Here is a 19,216-nt window from a genome sequence, read left to right as displayed (position 1 = left end):
CTATGAAATCTATGAAAAAAAAAAAACAAAAAAAAAAGATGGAGAAGGGTAGAATGAGCTACATAGAAAGCACCTATCTAGATGAATAGAATAATCTGGCTGGGATGATGTAGTTGGGGCTGGTCCTGCTTGGAGCAGGGGTTGGACTAGATGCGACCTCCCAAGGTCTCTTTCCACCCTCACCGTCTATGAAGCTATTTTTGTGATATCTTAGATTGGATGCACAGTATAGTTGGGAAGTGCTAATGGACAAGCGTTGGGTCATCAGGCACTCTTGCTCTCCCAGCTTTACAACTGGTCCATAAAAATAAAAAATAAAAAGAAGTCACAAAAAAGTCTTTCCTCATGGCATTTGCTGGACCATCACGTCTACAACGACATTCCTGCCCTATCTAGGTTACTTATTCTCAAACAGGGTGCCAAGAGACCCCTTCAAGGTGTGCCACAGGGTGCCACACAATGTTAGCACTGTGAGGTGTGCAAACACAATTCACAATCTGATTTCAAATAGGAATCACATTCTGCCCTGCTGTGGGGTTTTGAGTTCTTTGCCACAGAAGAATTGCTCTACTATTTTTCTATAGTCAAAAAAAGGAGGAGAAAAAAAAAAAAAAAAAAGACTGAAAGCTCAGAGCTGGCTTTTTCCAAGGAGAACCTTGAGTCTAAAAAAGGTTGAGAACCACAGGTCTAGATAACCACAACCAACACGAAAGCAATTGGCTGAAGTTTCCCAGAGGTACTTAATGTAATATAAGAAATGGGGAGAACATTTTCATCTCATGGGCCTCACACAGGGTCCATGAGAACAGTCGCCAACACTGAGAAACACAGCATTTGTGCTGAACAGTATCTAGTCTCTAAGGCTATCAGCAGCAGCTGTCCTTGGAGCAGGATCAGCCGCTTCAGTGGGCAAAAAAGGTGTTTCTTGCTGCCCCGAGCTGTGGTGTGGAAGTGTGACATTCATGCTCAGGGAATCCCTGGCAGGAAGATTATGGGGGCAGGCCTCTACAAGCAGAAAAATCTAGGCAGGTGCTCCTGGCACTTTAGAGGTCCTTCCTGGGGTGTGTGGGACTGGACTCCTGCCTGGGGCAGCTGGAGAGCACAGGTAGCTCTGGGCTGCCCACGCTCTCCCATCATAAAGCAAATACACACCCACTGTGAAAATGTGGCACATAAGTTTACCACCTACTGTTGTAGCCACAATTTTGGACATTTACGGTGCAATGAGGAGACAAGTGTCTGTTTGCTTGGGCTTTGTCCCGACATGCAAAATGTTTATGGTGGCACAAAGGCAATGCCCGTTTCTAGCCTAGGGCACATTTGCAGTTTTGAGGCAGCCACGACACTTAGCACTGGCCCTGTCTGTGGTACAGAAGAGTCAGTTAGAAGGCCTTTTTAAATGTCTGGCCTAATTCAGAGCTAGGTCACCTTGGGACGCAGTTCAAATGGAACCAATAATAGCATTGCACAGTCTTTTTTTTTTTTTTTTTTTTTTACCACTGACATGCATAGTTTGAGATTAACTGCATCTCTCTCTCCCTGACTATTTTACTGAAGTGGGAGCTGAAATACAATGGTGATGCTCCTCTCTGTTAAAGGCAAGGTCTAATAAATGCTGAAACAAACAGTAAACTGAGTGTTTAAAAGCAGATGCGGGGAATCGGAAGTGGCAGTTAAGCTCAGGAAAGCAAGACAAATTCAATAATCTCAAAAGAGTCTTTTAAGATTTCTAAAGCCCACTGCTGGTAGAGATGTGTTGCAACAGAGCAGTTTATGTATTTTTTCCAAATGTATGCTCAAGATTCAAACTATTGAGATATTGATGGAAAAGGTGCAATAGAAATATTCACTCAGCTGATAACGATGTTCTTTGGAATGTGACCTGAAGGACAACGGTATTTGTGATTAATTCAGACATGGTGCATTCGCTCCTGGGCATTTTTTTCATATGAATAATCCTATTACGTACAGGGGCTTAGAAGTAACCAGATAAAGAAGTAAAAAGTTGATGCTAACAGAGTGGAATATCACTAACGACTAAGAAATGTGTGCATGTGCGCACGCGCGTACACACACACACACACACACACACACACACACAGAGGTGATGTTTCAGGGGTGCAGTCAATGGCTTGCAAACTGGTAATTTTTCCCTTAAATTAAAAAACTCACCATCCTATCAATGCATTTTGTTTCCCTGAAACAGTTTAGTTTTTCTCTACAATATGCCAAAGAGTGCCAATCAATTCTACAGTAAATTTTGTAAAAGTAATGCGTTCTTGGTACTACGAGACATCACTAGAGCACTTGTGCATACAAGTCATGGGCTGCGTGAATTCACTAAGTACAAAGCAGAAAGGTTCTACACTCAGCTTTTAATTTTCCTCACAGTCTTACGTGACAAAGCTTTAAAATGGTTTAAATGCTCTCATCTTTAACTCAACCAATTCATCTGCCCTCAGGAATTACAATGGCTCTGATACCCCAATTGGCTCAAAGCGCATGCTAGGCCCAGTTAAATCTGCATGAATTCAATCCGGCACTATTTGCTCTTGGTGCACAGCATTCACCTTTTCGCTATAAAAAAAGGTTTCCGAAGTGGGAGGTTAAATCGTTCCGTTAATTTGCACACGTATGAATGAAAACAAGTAAGGTATTATCTTGTTAAACTGCTGACTAGAGAATACTCCTGAATAGACAGTTCTGCCTTATGCTATTGCACAGATGACCCAAAATGCTCTCTGGTCCTTTGTGCCTCTGCCCTGAGATTATAACCTGTCTCCACAAGGCTGTGTAGCGAAGCACAAGAGGACCTTCTGGTGCTTCCAACCAGCTGCATTAGAGACGCATGAAGGAAGCTGGAAGGACAGGACAACGCTAGCTTGAGGCTTGCATTGGTGACACCCCGACTGAGACTTAGGGAAGCCAGAGACCTCTCAAGAGCTGCAGCTGCAGAGCAAAAATAAGTCTTGCATCTCTAATGACGAGAGCCAACTATAAAGGGGTATTTCAGCTGTAAAGCGGATCAGACTGACCTTCAACGCCACTGATGCACTTCACTCTGTCACGCACTTCCACGTTGTAGCCCTCGAAGGACATGAACACGCCATCGGGGTGGTAGGGGGCTCTCTGGGTGTACACTTTGGAGTAGCTATGGGAGAATTCAAACCGGTCGTACCCATCATACTGAGCAACCTTCCCATAGACCTCAAAGTACTTCTCCACCCAACTGAAGGGCAGGAAGACCTCGCTGCCCTCTCGCCTCCCTTTTATCGTATGCTCGTCGTTGATCAGACAGTCTATTTCCTCGTATTTCAGTCCCAAAACTTTGTTCCCGTTGCTGTTGAAGCCCCCCACGATAGGCGGGGCTTTCTGCTGCTCCTGTGGCGATGCCTCCTCGCTCTGCTGCTTCATGAGGCTGTTCACATAGTTGTTACTCTCCGAAGCGGCCGCTCGTTTCTCCAAGCTGTCCACGCGGAAGCCGCTGTTGAGACTCCGGGGGAATTGAGCCGCTTTATCGCTGGAGCATTTGTTCCACAGCAGTACCGTGACAAGTGTGAAGAGAGTGCAGATCACGATCAAAGTCTTATAGTTGACCCGAGCTGCCAGGCAACGCATATTCACATCATACCTACAAAAAACAAGATGGGAGAAGTTTTCAAGTACAAGTGGGGAGCAAGTCCAGAAGGAACCAACAAGGTCTTCGCTTTTACAAGTGGCATGTGGTCAGCGGGGTCGCTAGTCCCAGTTCTGTCTCCACCTTGGCCTCCCTACAGTCTCGAGCAATGGAGGTATAGTCCTCCTTGGTGATAGCCCCTCCCCTCCATCGGGTGTACGCCTCCTTTTTAGCTTTCAGACAATCCTGAGTGCCTTTGGTGAGCCATGGGGGCTTTTGAGCACTCTTGCCCACTTCGACTCGCATTGGGTCTCTCCCCCTTTGGGCTTGAAGGATCGTCTCCTTAAGGAACGACCACTTGCCTTCAATTCCCAACTCCCCTCCCCTCTGGGACCTCAGTGCCTCCCTAACTAATCTCTTTACCTCATTGAAATCTGCCCTCCTGAAGTCCAGCCCTTGCTGCAGGCCCTTGACACCCCGCGCTGGATGGCAAATCCCAGCAAGCAATGATCGCTAATTACCCAGGTGGTCGAGCACCCGCAGTCCACTCACCAGGCCGTCACCAGTGGCCAGGACCAGGTGGGACTGTGCACCTCCTGGGTTAGATGGAGGTCCTGTAACTCGGCTAAGAACCTACATGAGCGGTCAGACTTGGCTGACTGCTCTTCCCAGCAGATGTCCGGGTAGTTTAGGTCACCCATGATGACCACGTCCCTTGAATTAGCTGCCTCCATGAGCTGACCTGAGAATTCATGGTCCAGCTCTTCCCCCTGGTTGGGTGGTCTGTAGACACCCACCGTTAAGTCCCTTTCCCTGTGACCCCCTGTATTCTGACCCAGAGCACTTCAGTCTGCCCCTCCTCTGACCCAGTGCTGTTTGCTAAGGACATGTATTGCTCTCTGACGCAGTGCCACACCCCTGCCTTTCCTCCCTGTTCTGTCCCACCTGTACAGTCTGTAGCCCGTAACGTTTACTGCCCAATCATGGGTTGAATGCCACCAGGTTTCACTGAGTCCCACTATGTCCAGGTTTGTGTTAGCTAGCAGGAGGGCAAGTTCCTCCTGCTTGTTCCCCATACTACAAGCATTAATATATAGTCCTCTGATCCCAGGACTAATCTGGGCCCCTGCCACTTACCTGGGTACTTCTTGTGCTAGTCACCTGTCTTGGCTGGGAAGTGTCCTCATGTCCCCCTATGGCCCCACCCCCCGGCAAAGCTAATTTAAAGCACACCCTATGAGGTCAGCCAACCTGGAAGAGAAGACACGCTTGCCTTCAGGGGAGAGGTGAAACCCATCCCACCTGAGCATGCCTCTAATGTCTATCAGACAGAGACATTAGACAGCATGTCTGATGTCCATGTCTAATGCCTAGTTACAAGACAATAGACATGTCTAAGTCTATGTCCAATGTCTATTGGACATAGACAGGGAGAATGGCAGGGTTGTGCACTACCACACTGGAGGAAAAGCTACTTTTTTTTTTTTGGATCCAACTACATCTCAACCTCTAGCAGGCAGCAGCAAGAATGAGGGATGAAGAACCTTCCATTATCCTCTAGCAAGCTCTCAAACCAATGCACATGTCTTGATGGTGGCACCTAGGAGATGCAAGAAACTTGGGAGATAAGCTACAACGGAGGGCTTTTATTTGGTAGGGTTAGAAAGGCAGGCCTGGTGGTGAGCTAGAAGTACCGAAGGCAGTAGGATGCTGAAGGAAACCCCCAAGTGACCTTCCTCTATTGAAGTCCTAATGAGATTTAAAGTGTGCTGATCAGTAATTCACCCCAGCAGTTTAAGGTACAAACAGAAGAGCATGCCACTGAAATGATGATGTGCTGCATAAACAGGATGAGCCAGAAACAGCAGTGATCCAAAAGCAACATTTTTCTGACTAAAATGTGGTAAATCTATCAATAAAACACTCACCGATTACCAGCTAGAGCAGCAAAGGAGCACTAATGACTGTAATTCACTCCACAGCACACAGACAGGGAAGTTAAACACAAAGACGCTCCATCAGATACAGTCAAGTGCAGCAAAATGAGTCATTTTTAACTGCGTGCCCTCCCCCTGGAAGAAGATTTAAGGGAACAGGCCAACTATATTACTGTTCTGAGCTTTAAAATGGTAAAAAGTTAAAAAGTCATTAATATACATAAAGGGACCTTCAAATCCTAAGCGACAAGAATGTTAGCTCCAACTTGGATTGCTTTGTTGCCATTCATTATAGACGAGCAAATATTAAAAACCAGTGTTATAAAATATATATATTTTTACAAAAGGTACGGCATTACTGAGCCAAGCTGGCACTGCCGCTAATTTACACGTACGTTAAATACCCCAAGTCAGGTATTTATGGAAAGCTGTCGCTGCTCATTTTAAACGGTTATTTTAATCATGTGCTTTCTCCAAAAGACAAAGTAAAAGTTTGAGGAACAAACCATACTTTCAGCCTTTAGACATCTACAATAAATGCAGCAAACTGATTTTAAGCAAGCATGCGTGCAATTCCAAGCCACTGGGGTCTTCTCCAGGAGGAAAGTTGATCACGTCGGATGGGCTATTAAAGTTTCTGCACCTCAAATCCATTTGGTTTTTAAAAAATAATTCATAATGGGAACCAGCAAGCAAGCTGATGGCTGTGGGATTCACAGTGCTTCTCACCAGACTCGGTACACGCCAAGGGAAGGGATGCCAGATGATTTTAGTTAGAGGCCTCTACAGGAAACAGCAAATTGGGAAAATGTGAGAATGCCCCAAGGGACAGGAGAGAGACTTGCACTGTAGTGCTTTGGGGCTCAGGTTTCTTACCCAGAGTTTCCCTGAGAAGAAGGTAGGGACTGAGATGAAAAGGCTTCTAACAACAGAAGTCCTTCTGCTCAGATTTTTGCAACATCAGATTTCCCGTCTGCAACACTCCCAAACCCTGCATCAGTTGGTGCAAAAACCAGGATACAAATTTCAGTTATCGAAGCATAGTTGTCCCTACTTCTAGTCAAGAATGAGACCCTTTAAACATCCAAATGACCTCAAAAACATTCGTTCATTTTCTAAAACTGCAAATCATGTGCCACTGAAATGCTGCATTTTTAATCGGATGCTGGATTTCTTTTTACCAAAGGCAATTCTCAGCCACTGGTAGCTACAGCGTTAAATGTTGGATTTTTTTTTTTTTTTTTAATCCCAGCATCTTTTCCCCCTTGAAACTGCTTTTGAGGCAATGCCAATCACTGTTGATTTAAGGGGGGAAAATAGAAAATGGACCGACTTGACCTGGTGGGTGAAGTGCAGAGCTGAGGTTTGTTGGTTTTTAATTTTTTTTTCTTTAAAAGCTTCTCTCCTTCAAGCCTTGTCTTCATCTTGGTACCGAATGCTGCTCCTTCTTCCAGCTGTTTTCCATTTCTTGGAAGCTACAGCAAGTTTGAAAGCACTCAGATAAAAGGCTTTTACACAGCCTCAGAGCTGCTATCTTGCAATATTCACTCTGGGGGTGGGACAGCTGTTGCTCCATGTGCAAGCAGGAGCAGGTAAAATAGATGGGGAAAAGCAAGAATTGAGCAAAGGACACGGCAGGCTACCTGATCTGTGGCACGGCACCTATCACCCGAAGTAATAAATCTGCATCATGCTGTCTGAAATGCTACCAGGAGCGAGAAAGGGTAAAACTCACGGGCTGGTGTAGCAAAGAACCCACAGCACAAGCCATCCACAACATAAAAAGCCGATCACAGTTGTAAAGAAATACCCACTACTAGCCAGATATCAGGACTGAAGGCCGCCACATGTACAAAAAAAATTAATCTTACGGTCAGATTAAAAATGCAATTGCAATCAACTTATTACAATGGCCAGTGGATTCCTAGATTCATTTAGAAAAGAAGTGGATGAAATGCTAATTGGATTCTGTAACTCTTCATGTACTGCTGCATATGCATTTGGGGCAGCTATGAGAAATAACCTTAAAACCAGCACTGTATTACCCCAGATGTTCTTCAAAGCACAGCTCAGGATGTTAAATTTCACATTTCAAATAACAGTACGGTATATGCACCGCTAGGGTCTATTCTCACCCAAGAAGCTGAAGTGACCTAAGGCGACTTTAATGAAATGCTGCAGAAGTAGCTGCAGTTTCTGCTGACAGACAAATATGCATGAGTTGTGCTCTACAAAAATTAACAAGACTCTTACTCAGGTTGCTTCCCCCCTTTCTTTTAAATAGAAACAATGAATTACCTCTCCCTAGTTTTATGCTTCCACACTGTAAGCACCATCTGGCTATTTAAAACTGGACCTTAAAAGATAAGTGTCCTATTTTCTGAAAGCCTAGTTTACTACAAGCTTTTAGAGAATATAAATTTTTATATAATTGTATTTTTATGGTAATGCTAACATAAGAATAAATCTAATTTTCTGCATCAGCAGATAATTTTTAGTGATGATGCTTTCGGGATGACCTCAACAAATATGCTTTGCTTCTTTTATACAAAGAGATAATTCATTTTTAAATGGAGAATAACATTTCCTACATACTTTCCCCCTAGCTATAAAAAACATTTAAAATTTAGTTAAACTACCTGAATGGGGGTGGGGGGGAGAAGACGTATGTATGTTTTTCCGTGCCTATTATGCCAATGCTTTTAAATAGACTATTAAATGTTGCTTTATAGCATTGAATGGTTCCCAGGCATTCCGCTGTATTTTTTTTTATTTTATTCAATTTGCTTCCAATGCCTTGGGTGGCTGCATCTCCGCAGGCTCAATGCAGTTACTTGAAGTCATGCTCCAACTTCTACCTTCAGCTGATCATTCACTCAAAGTCACGCCTCAAGACCCTCAGGTTTGTGCTCAAGACAAAGAAACCTTGCCTTTGTGGTCGAACTTTTAAGATCTCCCTTGTCCTTCTGAAGATCTCAGAGAGATGCAAAACTAGTCTAACCAAGTTCAACAAGCTGCAGACAAACCATCGCAGGCAAGATCTGTGATAAGCCACCCATACAGAGTTGCTGCTAGTAACATTAAGGGCCATCCTGATACATGTCTTGGACTTGGGTTGCGTGGCTAAAGGCATCCCATTATTCTGAACCACTGGTAAAGATGGGAGCAAACGGCAAGTTACCCTAGTTATGACATGGGAAGGAAGCTAGATCCAAGTTTAACCTGAGCCCAAGGCAGAAGAGACTGACATTCACTGCCAAGAGTTACAAGTTACTGGAGTGGTTCAAGGGAAGTGCGAGCGAAGGAGCATGAACTGGTGTAGGCTGAGATTTAGATGCATTCAAAATTTTGTAGGAGAAGCTGCCAATACATTCAACTAAGGTTTCACTTGTCTTGGTCTCTTCTGAAAGGACCACTGCAGCAGACTGTGCTGTGCAACACAAAGTCTATATATGACAAGCCATGATATAGAGCCTGAAGTCAACAGAAGTCCTTCTAGCTTTGGTGGACTGTGCCTCGGGTTGTATCGAAAAAGGCATTTCGGGTGCACCCTAGGAACAGAGTAAAAAAAATGTGGACCTACAGTATTAGAGGCCCAGCATAAGATTTAAGGTGGTCTTGGTTGGCTACAGCTTGAGTATTACAAATATCTCTGTAAAGGCCTTCACGTTGTGATGCATCCACAAACACTATTTTAAAGTAAAGTAAAATTTGGGTTTTAAGAACTACAAGCCCCTTCTCATAGATTTCATAGACACTGGGGCTGGAAGGGACCTCGCGAGATCATCGGGTCCAGCCCGTGGAGCTCACGTCTCAATCGCTTCCCCGTCACCGTATACTCTATGCTTTACCTTTGTTCTCCATTACCAGGGGCTTTACCACGTGAACAAATATTTCTGAACTACTCAAACAGCCCTAATGTAAAGTCACAATTCTCGTGTCTCACAGCAACCAACTCTTATGCCCAGAAATAAAATTTCAAATATAGAACAAGTGAACTATTGAAGAGTTTCTGCTCCTGTTATGGTCAGGCAATGGTCCTTCGTTAAACAGGGGAAAGAACAGAGAAACGCGTCTGTGCCAGTTCGAGGACAACTGGAGACTTTCACAACCTTTAAGCCAATTTTGTATTATAGACAAGCGCATGTACCAGTCAACCACAGAAGTCAGAAGAGAGAGCATGTAATGGGAAGGAGAGTAAAGCAGACCTTGAAAGGGTTGCTTTAAACTGCTTTTTATGTCTTTGTTGCCTCATTATGCTATAAATGCGGCTTTACTGTAGGATATTTTAACCTTTTAAGGAATGCAAGACTGAAAAGATTTTCTGCTTGGAAAGATTTATGGCATCCCATCCCTTTTCCCTGCTTTTACTGGAGGACACATGTTGCATGTTTTTGCACCTTAACCCAGTGGTCCTCCACCGTTTTACTCAAGGCACCCCTCAGACTCTGGGCAAGCCTCAAGGGAGGCCCTGAGCCTGCCCTTATCTGCTTATCTCCTCGCACTTCCTGCAGCACCCTCCAAAGGGGCTTGGGGCGTCCCAGGATACCCGGCACCCCGTGTGAGAGTCACTGCTCAACCAAATCCCCTGGTTCTCATCCATGAAGGTTTAGCATCACTTTATCCAAAGCCTTCGTTAGGTATTGGAATGACAAGCTTTAACAACATGCAAATGTTTCTAAACATCATGGCAAATTAGTCTTTTCCTCTCTCCATCGCTCAGTTTTTTAAAAAATAATTACTAACTGCATCTACTGCGACCGCTGACAGCCAACCAGTTGCCTTTCATTTGCTTCTGTATTCACCACTCAGCTGTCAAAATCACACAGACAACTGAGGAATGGGCTGGTTTTGTATCATTTGCTTCTACAGCGCGTCAATAAATTGGATGCCTGACAATGATCCTTAGTTGCTATCACATCAGAAAGTGTTACCCTTAAAGAAAGATTTAAAAAAAAATAAAAAAATAAAAAAAAAAATAAATCAAGTGATCCCTGACCAGTTAGGGACAGTCCTTAAAACACTTTATCAACTTAGTCCCACAAAAAACTCAACATAGCATGTTTTTGTTACCGCAGAAATTATTTAACTAATTAAAATGCAAGGAAATTCCATATTTTATAGAAAGAACAAGTCGATTCCAAACATATGTTAAAAGGAAACAATTAGGACAATTTATTTTGCCAATGCAAATGAAGCACTGAGGTTTCTAAAACACTGTTTTGAATACAGAGAATGAAAATTAAGTTAAAAAAGCAAAACCCAAAAAAGCAAAAAAAAACCCCAACCCTTAAACTACTTCTGTGACTGCTGTTGTATTAATTATGTCTGCAAGCAAAGGGAAGTCTCAGTACTCCATGCTATGAATTATAAATGACTGTCACAGCTGTATACTTTGTGCTGAGAATGCCAGAATTAGTTCTTCAGTGTTTGTTGGCATAGCTGTACACCTCCTATATGAAAGGAAACAAATTAAAATATTTGCTGTCATGATTCTCACATGCCAAGTCCTTTATGGGAAAAAAATATATATATTCCTAATGCAGTTGCATCTCTCAAGTTGATATTCCCCAAAGGTAAGAATCACTCGGAGCCAGGCTGTTGTCAGAACACAGAACAGAGGAGTTTCTTAGTCAACTGACTGTTACTCTTGAATGTCCATTTACAAAAAGACAGCCTTGGGGAAATTGCCTGTAAACTGGTTTCCAGCTGAGGACCATCACCAGCTATCTGACATTAGCTAATGAGCAAGCTAGGGTAGAGGAGCATGATATGAACAGGAATCCTACAAAGACTTAGAGCAGTTTGTTTTGTAGGTGATCTTTTGCTCTAGCATCTTCTGAAGACCATCCATCTCCTTACCTGTGCACTTGCACAAGTCGTAGAAGTGCAGGGCTGGAAGGGACCTTGGAAGATCACCAAGTCCGAGGCCCCTGCTCTGGGCAGAAATGCTGCGGAGATCAAATGATCCCAGCAAGGCGCCCGTCCAGTCTTCTCTTGAAGACATCCAAGGCTGGGGACTGCACCACCTCCTTGGGAAGTCTAGTCCAGATTCGGGTCACCTGTACCAGAAAGGGTCACTACACTTGACAACCATGAGCCTTCCCAAGTCCCATTCTACATCTGTCTACTGCTTACAGCTTCTGGCTCTAACACTTTTTTGTAGAAAATCCTTTTCAGAGCAGTTTTCCAACAGAGCTCGATCAAACTGACAGGTCAGCACCTTCCCTGAGCCACAGGTCACAAGTAAGATCTGAACTGCAACCTGCTTCCCCCTAGCACAGACAGAGGGCACGGGAGTAGCAACGACTAACGCTGATGGAATAAAATCATCGGCTTTATACAACCCAGCAGACAGCGCAGTCGACAGGAATAGGTCCTTCCCGGAGAGGAATGACTGTCCCCGGCAGTGCTCACCAGGTAACAGAGGCCCCTAGGAGGGAGTCTTCAGTCGAGGGCCCCCAAAAGACATCCGATGCGTAGGGTGTGTGGGTAATTCTAGGAAATGCCTTTAAATGTAACCAAATGCATGGGGGCGAGGGGGACACACTGGAAACAAGCATCCTGCATGAACTTTAGGCGCTTGGCAAGCTATGCCAATGTAATGTTCAGCGCTGTTGAATCCATGTTGAGGAAGAGGAGTCTACTGGGCTGACTGGAGTCTTTCCGTACAGAGCGGCCAGAGGACACAGGCCACCCCAATAATCCGAGTGCGCTGCAGGGCCCTTCCCATGACTCGCATTTAAGTCCCAGGGTAAAATCCTAACCCTGCTGAAGTCAGCACTGAAACGCCCATTGTTTTCAAGGGGGTCAGGGTTTGCCTCTGATCTCAGGAGAGGCGCCACCAAAGCTGCAAGGGTCATGCTCCGTACCTCTACGTGGCACGACTTCCACACGATTGTGCGTTGGGACGCAGACTGGAAGGAAGAAGCGTGTTTCCCAGCAAGGGAACAGAGAAATAACGAGAGCCTGCATGTGCAAATGTTTCCCAGAGCTTCAGAGACACAAATCCCATACCACCCGGGTGATGAGAGATCCTTTACAGCAGGGCTGTCTAATTGGTAACCCGTGGGCTCCTGCCCAGCCACCAGTCATTGCTCTTCCACCAACACTGGCAGGTTCCCCCTCTTTCCTCCAGCTTCTAGTTTCTGCCCCGATCCTGGGGAAAAGGGCAGGGAGGGGTGGTGACGTAGCGGGAGGGGGCCAGGTTGCTCATGCCACGCATGTGAACAAGGTGAGCACGCCGTGTACTTGGAAAAGAAGGGAGCCACATTGCCCTGCTGCCCAGAAGTTGGATAGCCCTGCTTTACACAGCAGCCTTTCAGGAAAGCCTTAGAGACAGGTTCCTGGGAAGAAATACAGGCAGTCACAGAAGAGCACGACCCACATGAATCAATATTTGAGATTTATGGCGGGCCCGGATGCAAGTAGCAAGAGGGAAAAAACAACGCGGCTTCACCTGGTTACTGTAGCTTATAAATTTTAGAAAACCTGCAATGACCCCTGGGGCAGGTACCGTCAGAGCGCTGGCAGCCTCAGTGCACCAACTAATCCTCTGGAAGAATGAGCAGCAGAGAGAGGGGGAAAAAATAAAAATAAATCTGACAATGTTTCTGAACAGGCCGACCCAATATTTCAGAGCAGAGGCTGCATGCTGGCTTCCCAGACAACTCTGCAAAGGCAATTTCAAGTCTAGTGAAACATTTAAATGAAGGGGAGGGGGGAGGGAAGGGAATCAGGAAACCTGTTAAAAGCCAAGACTTCATCAGAATAAAGGATTTGGCCGAGAACTGCCCACCAACTTTCTGCTCCCCTTCCAACGGGGCACAGACACCCCGCGCTGTTAATGGGAGAATCTCTCTTCACCTCCCGACAAAGAGTTTTAATGCACCCTGTCGAGCTCCCGCCTTGCATTAAACCCGTCAGCTCCGTCTCCCAGAATACAGACGGGCTCCTGCCAACGTGAGCCTTTGAGAGAGGTCGTCTTTGTTCCAACGGCTGACAGGATGTAGTAGGGAAAAGGAGAAAATGAGGCTGCGGCTTCACCGCAGACTTCTTGCAGCATCCCTGTGCTGTCAGGGCTCTGAACAAGGACGCGATCCTGACCGATACAGCCATGCTGGAGAAAGGGGTGTTGGTCATAGCCGTGTTGGTCTAAGGACATCGATAGACGACGTTCTTTGGGTAGATGCGATCTCTTTTATGAGACCAAGTAAATCAGTGGGAAAGTTGTTCTTTGCAAGCTTGTGCCAGAAAGCTTACAAAGAACAACTTTTCCAATGATTTAGTTGGTCTCATAAAAGAGATCGCATCTACCCAAAGAACCTTGTCTGCCAGTGCTGGAGAAAGGCCCATGCATGGCCTAGGTGCTGGTATAAATCAGCAATGCTGCGCTCTCATGCTCTAGCTTTGGTCGGAGATTGTGTGGAATAAAGATCACCAGTAAGACTGCATAAATTGTGTGCACCTTGGGGCAGCTTTGGTTAGGTGCTCCTAGTGCCAACACTGCCTTTAGAGGAAGAGGTTAGCGCTGAGGAGTTCTAGATACAGTTGCTTCGCCTTATTTAATTTACCCAACAGCTCAGCTGCACCCAAATCAGGCTACTCACATGAGTAAGACCAGCAGGATGTGCACAAAGATTAGTCCATTATAAGCCTACGGGATAATCCAGTGGTCTGCTTGCGATAAAGATCCAGGGCTCAGGTTATTCCTTTTCACTAACAGCAAAAATGCACACATGACAAGTTCTCCTCTAAAAAATGCCAGATAAGGAAGAAAAATGACAGAAAGGGCTTTTGTTATCATTTCAGGTCTGGCCTACTTGTTGCCAAGATTTTTCCTCCAGGAGCTTTTCATAAAATGATGCTCAGGGTGGAAGAGAACACGACGAGCACACAATCTGACCCGCGGTAAAATAGGCAGTCCAATTTTCCCTAGAAGCTGAATTAAAAAGCAGTGCCTTTAAGAAAGGTAGCTCATCTTGCTTTAAAGAACCAGCAGCAATGACGAGTCCAGCGATTTTCAAAATCGGGGTCTTGGGCCACACTGGGGTGCCACGAGATCTTTTAAAGGGTGCCACAAGATGTCTAAGGATATAAGCAAGTAAGGGCAAACTCAAACTCCCCCAACCTTCCTGCTCCACAACCCCCACAGCAAGGAGGTGAGCACTACATTGCATCCTAAAATTGAGGGTGGGAAGGGACCTTAGGAGGTCACATCCAGTCCAACCCCTTGCTCCAAGCAGGACCAGCTCCAACTACATCATCCCAGCCAAGGTTTTGTCTACCCGGGTCTTCAAAACCTCCAAGGATGGAGACTCCACCACCTCTCTGGGTCACCTATTCCAGTGCTTTATTACCCCCCTAGTAAGAATTTTTTCCCCCCCAACACCCAACCTAAATAACAATAATCTACAATAAATTAGGTTTTTGAAACAGGGCACTGCTCAATTCACAAGGGTCATGGAGGGACGCCTTGAGTCTGATGAGTGATGGCTTACGTCTAACAAGGTTGAGACCCACTGGAGGAGTCCATCTCCCCAAGAAAACCATCCAAATGTTGAATCAACTGCATCGATAGGAAAGGCTGGATTGTCTAACTTCAACATCCAGCCACCGAATCTCACTATGCCCGGATCCATGAGACTGAAAAGCCCCCCACCATTGCATCTCTCTTCTGCGTGGATGTAGCTATATGCTGTTAGGATCCTGTGTCCAGTTTTGGGACCCCCATTTCAAGAGGCATGTGGAAATACTGGAGAGTTCAAAGAAGTCACACAAACGATTCAGTTCTCTTCAGTTTAAGCAGAGGAGGCCGAGCTAATTGCAATCTCACCAGTGCTTTATGAAGAAACCAGAGCACTTATCCAGTCTACCTCACAGGCCTTTCTAAAACACACAAGGACCATATTTTGCTCGTTTAGCCACTGAGAACTCATCTGAATCCTCTCCCGAGTCACCGTTTCCCACTCTCCCTGCTACGAGCATACCCTCCAGTCCTTCCTCTTGCACATCTGAACTTGCATTTGGCTGCATTAACAAAAAACCACCCACACATTTTATAATTTTGTATTTTTAGATGCATCTCCCATGCTATCTAAAAGGCCTTTTTTTGTTGTTGCTGAGCTCTGCCCATTTAACCAGGTGAGTCCCATCAGTAGCTGTCACCTGTCCTCACTGACGACTCCGACCAGTTATTTGTCTTCTGCAAACTTTCCTAAAGACGTTAGATAAGGGATACAAATCTTGAGTCGTGCTGGACTGACAACGAGTCCCACTGGGACACCTAGAGTAACGTGCCCGCTCACTGGTGTCTCGGCATTAGCAACTCTTTCGAGGTCTGTTACTGAGACCATTTCTAATCCATCTAATGTGTGCCCTGCTAATTCCATATAATGCGAGTTTGTTAATCAAGATGTCATGTAGTGCTAAGTCAAATGCCTTGGAGAAATCCAAGACTGCTATATCAGCACAGCTGCCGTTATCAAGCAGACTTGTAATCTTGTCAAAAAAAAATGATAACAGGTTTGCTTGACAAGACCTACTTTCCACGAAGCCATGCTGACTGACAATTTTTAAGCTTCTAATTCTTCTTTGATCAGAGATCTGAATTAATCATTCCACCGCTCAGCTGGATGTCAACCTGGGCAAAACAGCCCATCATTCCCCGCACCATCTCTCTTACTGCTCTTAAATACTGGAATTACACTGGCAGCCCCTTCCCCGTTTGTTTAGTCCCTCCCTGTTTTTCCAAGGTTTATTTAAAAATGAACATCCGTGGCTCAGAGCGCTCCTCAGCTAATTACCTGACTCTTGGATGCAAGGTAAACATCTGCAAATCAAACCGGCCTCGTTTTTAGCAGACACCGCCTCACGGCCTCTTTCTATGCCGTGCACCAGATCACACGGGACGGACACGTCAATTCTGAATGCAGAACAGATTTACTGATTGTTTCCACCTTTTAAAATCTGCCCAGCAGGTTTCATCTTCTCCAGCTAGCAACAACTTTATACCCACCTTCAGACCTGCATTTGTTGTTTCTCATTAAATAATGACCTCTTTCTTGAATCCTTTTGGCCACCGAGATTTCATTGATTCCATTTTACTTCGCTTATCAATTGCCTACATTTAACAAAGTTCAGTTCACTGCTGTTACCTGTCCCTCCACTTCCCTCCTTTACACATCAAAAGTACCATTTTTTCCCCAACAGCTATGCTGCTGTCTCCTGTTAAGTGGTACGGAGAGGCTGTTTGACTCCTTTTGAGAAGTTCTGGGAGAAAACGGATGCGACTCCCCAGCATTAAAAGAAATTAATAAGATGTCTTCTGTTGTCCTTCACTACATATGCAGCATAGAGTATTTTGTAAGCAGGGCAAGAACACTGAAATCAGTTTGCAGAAATGGTACTGGAAACAAATAAACTGAAGAATAATACCCTCATGCTGATTTAGTAAAAAACAGAAAAGGGCCCACACCATTCAGGTCCACAGAAAAGCTCTCCAAAGACACTGCCAACCCTCTACTCCCCACAAGAAATTCCAGTACCAGGGAAATTCAGCAATTCAGAAATTCCTGAAATTTGCTGACCGAACACCTGAGTCTGCAATTCTGGACTCCTTCACCATACACAACCTGGTTATTATCTCCTAGATTCAGCGCGCCTCGATATATGCTAAGAAGGGCAATTTCAGCATCGCTCCCCCCACACCCGACCCCAAAGCTACTGTATTCACAAGTCTGAAGTGCTAATGCGATTCTGCCAGCTTCACCTCCCAAGCTGTTCCCAGACACATTTGCCATTAAGGATGCAGAGTTATAAACCTCTTACTTTACTGAACATGAAGACTTCTGACTCGGGAGAGATGCAGACCTGAGGGGAAAGGCTTCACGGGTGGATATGAGACAGCGTTAGGACTCGCGCTGCTCTCCTTCGCAGGCTGCTGCCTGGACAATTAAAGAGCACATTGAACTAGATGGGCAATTGCAGCATCCCACGTATTCCTTTTTACGTTATACTTCAAAGTGCAGAAACCATGACAATGGCGCTGCTCTCCTTCGCAGGCAGCAGCTGTAGCGAACAGCCTGCTGTCCGGACAGGACGGTATATAACATGAGAAACCCATTTGATTAAATAGATGATGAATCAAAGGATCCATAACTTTTTTTTTTCTTTAATACTTTGCCAACATCCTTTTCGAGTTCTAGGGAGATGCTTGTGAAGATCTCATACTCGATGAGCGGCCCTCTGAAAGTGCTGGTTTTATGAGTTATTGTAGCAGGTCTTTTTGTGGTTACTCTGCAGGGTGGGAAACCCATTGGTATTTACACAGCTGACAACTTAACATAGCTACACCATCTCCAAGTTACCTCATCGCAAGCATGTCCTAACATCTGGCACCAGCGTTCGCAACATCTGCAGGGAACTCAACACCTAGACTTCACACGCATGTTCCCACGACCCCTGCTGGCAATTGAGATGGCTTCTACACTTCAGAATTTAACGTGCAAAAGGAAGGTATGAGATGCATCAATTGCCTGTGCTACCCAAGGTGATATTTAATTGTATACTGCTGGCCCATTATTAGAGTGCAGAGTGGTTGGCTGAAGGTGTATAAAAGTGTGTGTATGTGTGTGTGTGGGGGGGGGGGGGGAGTTAGTTGGCAGTCTTGTTAGCTGGTTAGGAGACAACAGTTATCACTGACCCTGGGAAGGTGGGGCAGGCACATGGGTAAGAGTGAGATGTACCCCATCTATAAACTACCCTAAGATTTCAACCACTGCCTTTCCTAGTTTTGCCCCAGAAAGTTCAGAGTTTGTGCAAGCGGCTCTGAATCAAGCCCCCTGGGACCTCCACTTTGCAGAAACCCCCTTATTTAACCCCTATTACCCACCACCATGTTTCAGAAACCAGAAGTTTCTCTTACCATTACCAGCAGGATTATAACATTCCTGCCCTTTCTTCCAACACAAGCGTCCCACAAATGAAACCCATATTGTTCCCCACCAATGGGTTGCAGGTGTCAGGTGTTGTGCAGGTTGGCTTTCTAACAGAGGAGACATCAGTGATGCGAAGGCTGGATCGAAATCCATTTGCACGTGTACAAAAAGTCCTCGAACAAGCAAGCTGCAACCACGCAGGCTAATGCCTTCCAGGACTCCCAGCCCTTACAACAGCGCTCTGTTCCCATGGCACAGAGCTGCACGAGGAATTAAAATTTTAGCTCGAGGGATTAAATCAGGCGGCACACACTCCTACTGCTCACCCGGTTTCTCAAGAGATTTGCAACCAAAATATAAAAACGTTTCTTCTGAGATTAAAACCGGCGACTGCACTTGGCAAACACCTGCCATAATAATACTTTGCACAGCTATGGTACACGTCACCTGATGTTCTCAAGACGCTTTGCAAATAGACCATTAACTTTCTCCCTGATGTGGGACATATTACTTCTGTAGATATTCCAGTGCCAGCTGGATGATCTAGAGGTAATTGAATGTAATCTGGCCAATTCTTAAAGATCTTATAGGCTGTTTGTATAAGGTTTAAGGGAATATACAACTGGCTCTAACACCCCTCAGCTGCAATGGTAGTAATTGTAGTATATATAGCCAAGGCTGTGCCCCCTACCACCAATTTTACCTTAAATATCACATACCCTTGT

General features: G+C 45.2%; 1 protein-coding gene across 6 annotated transcripts in view; it reads right to left on the bottom strand.

Moving 5' to 3' along the window:
* The window catches only part of GLCE (glucuronic acid epimerase), a 68,599-nt gene that overhangs the window by 11,903 nt on the left and 37,480 nt on the right, over positions 1-19,216 (bottom strand). For 5 of the 6 annotated variants that reach the window (XM_019533885.1, XM_019533884.1, XM_019533883.1 and 2 more), the window contains one exon: positions 3,036-3,631. In XM_019533885.1, coding sequence (XP_019389430.1) covers positions 3,036-3,618 — 583 coding nt within the window. In that variant the 5' untranslated portion in view covers positions 3,619-3,631. Of the gene's footprint in view, positions 1-3,035; positions 3,632-16,449; positions 16,455-19,216 lie in introns of those variants that run through there. The other variant, XM_019533889.1, reaches the window with a different exon arrangement.

The sequence above is a fragment of the Crocodylus porosus genome, unplaced genomic scaffold, assembly GCF_001723895.1.
Source record: "Crocodylus porosus isolate Cpor-Errol unplaced genomic scaffold, CroPor_comp1, whole genome shotgun sequence".
NCBI classification, from domain to species: Eukaryota; Metazoa; Chordata; order Crocodylia; family Crocodylidae; genus Crocodylus; species Crocodylus porosus.
The sequence above is the reverse complement of the archived record's forward strand: the minus strand, read 5'-3'. Positions and strand labels throughout refer to the sequence as shown.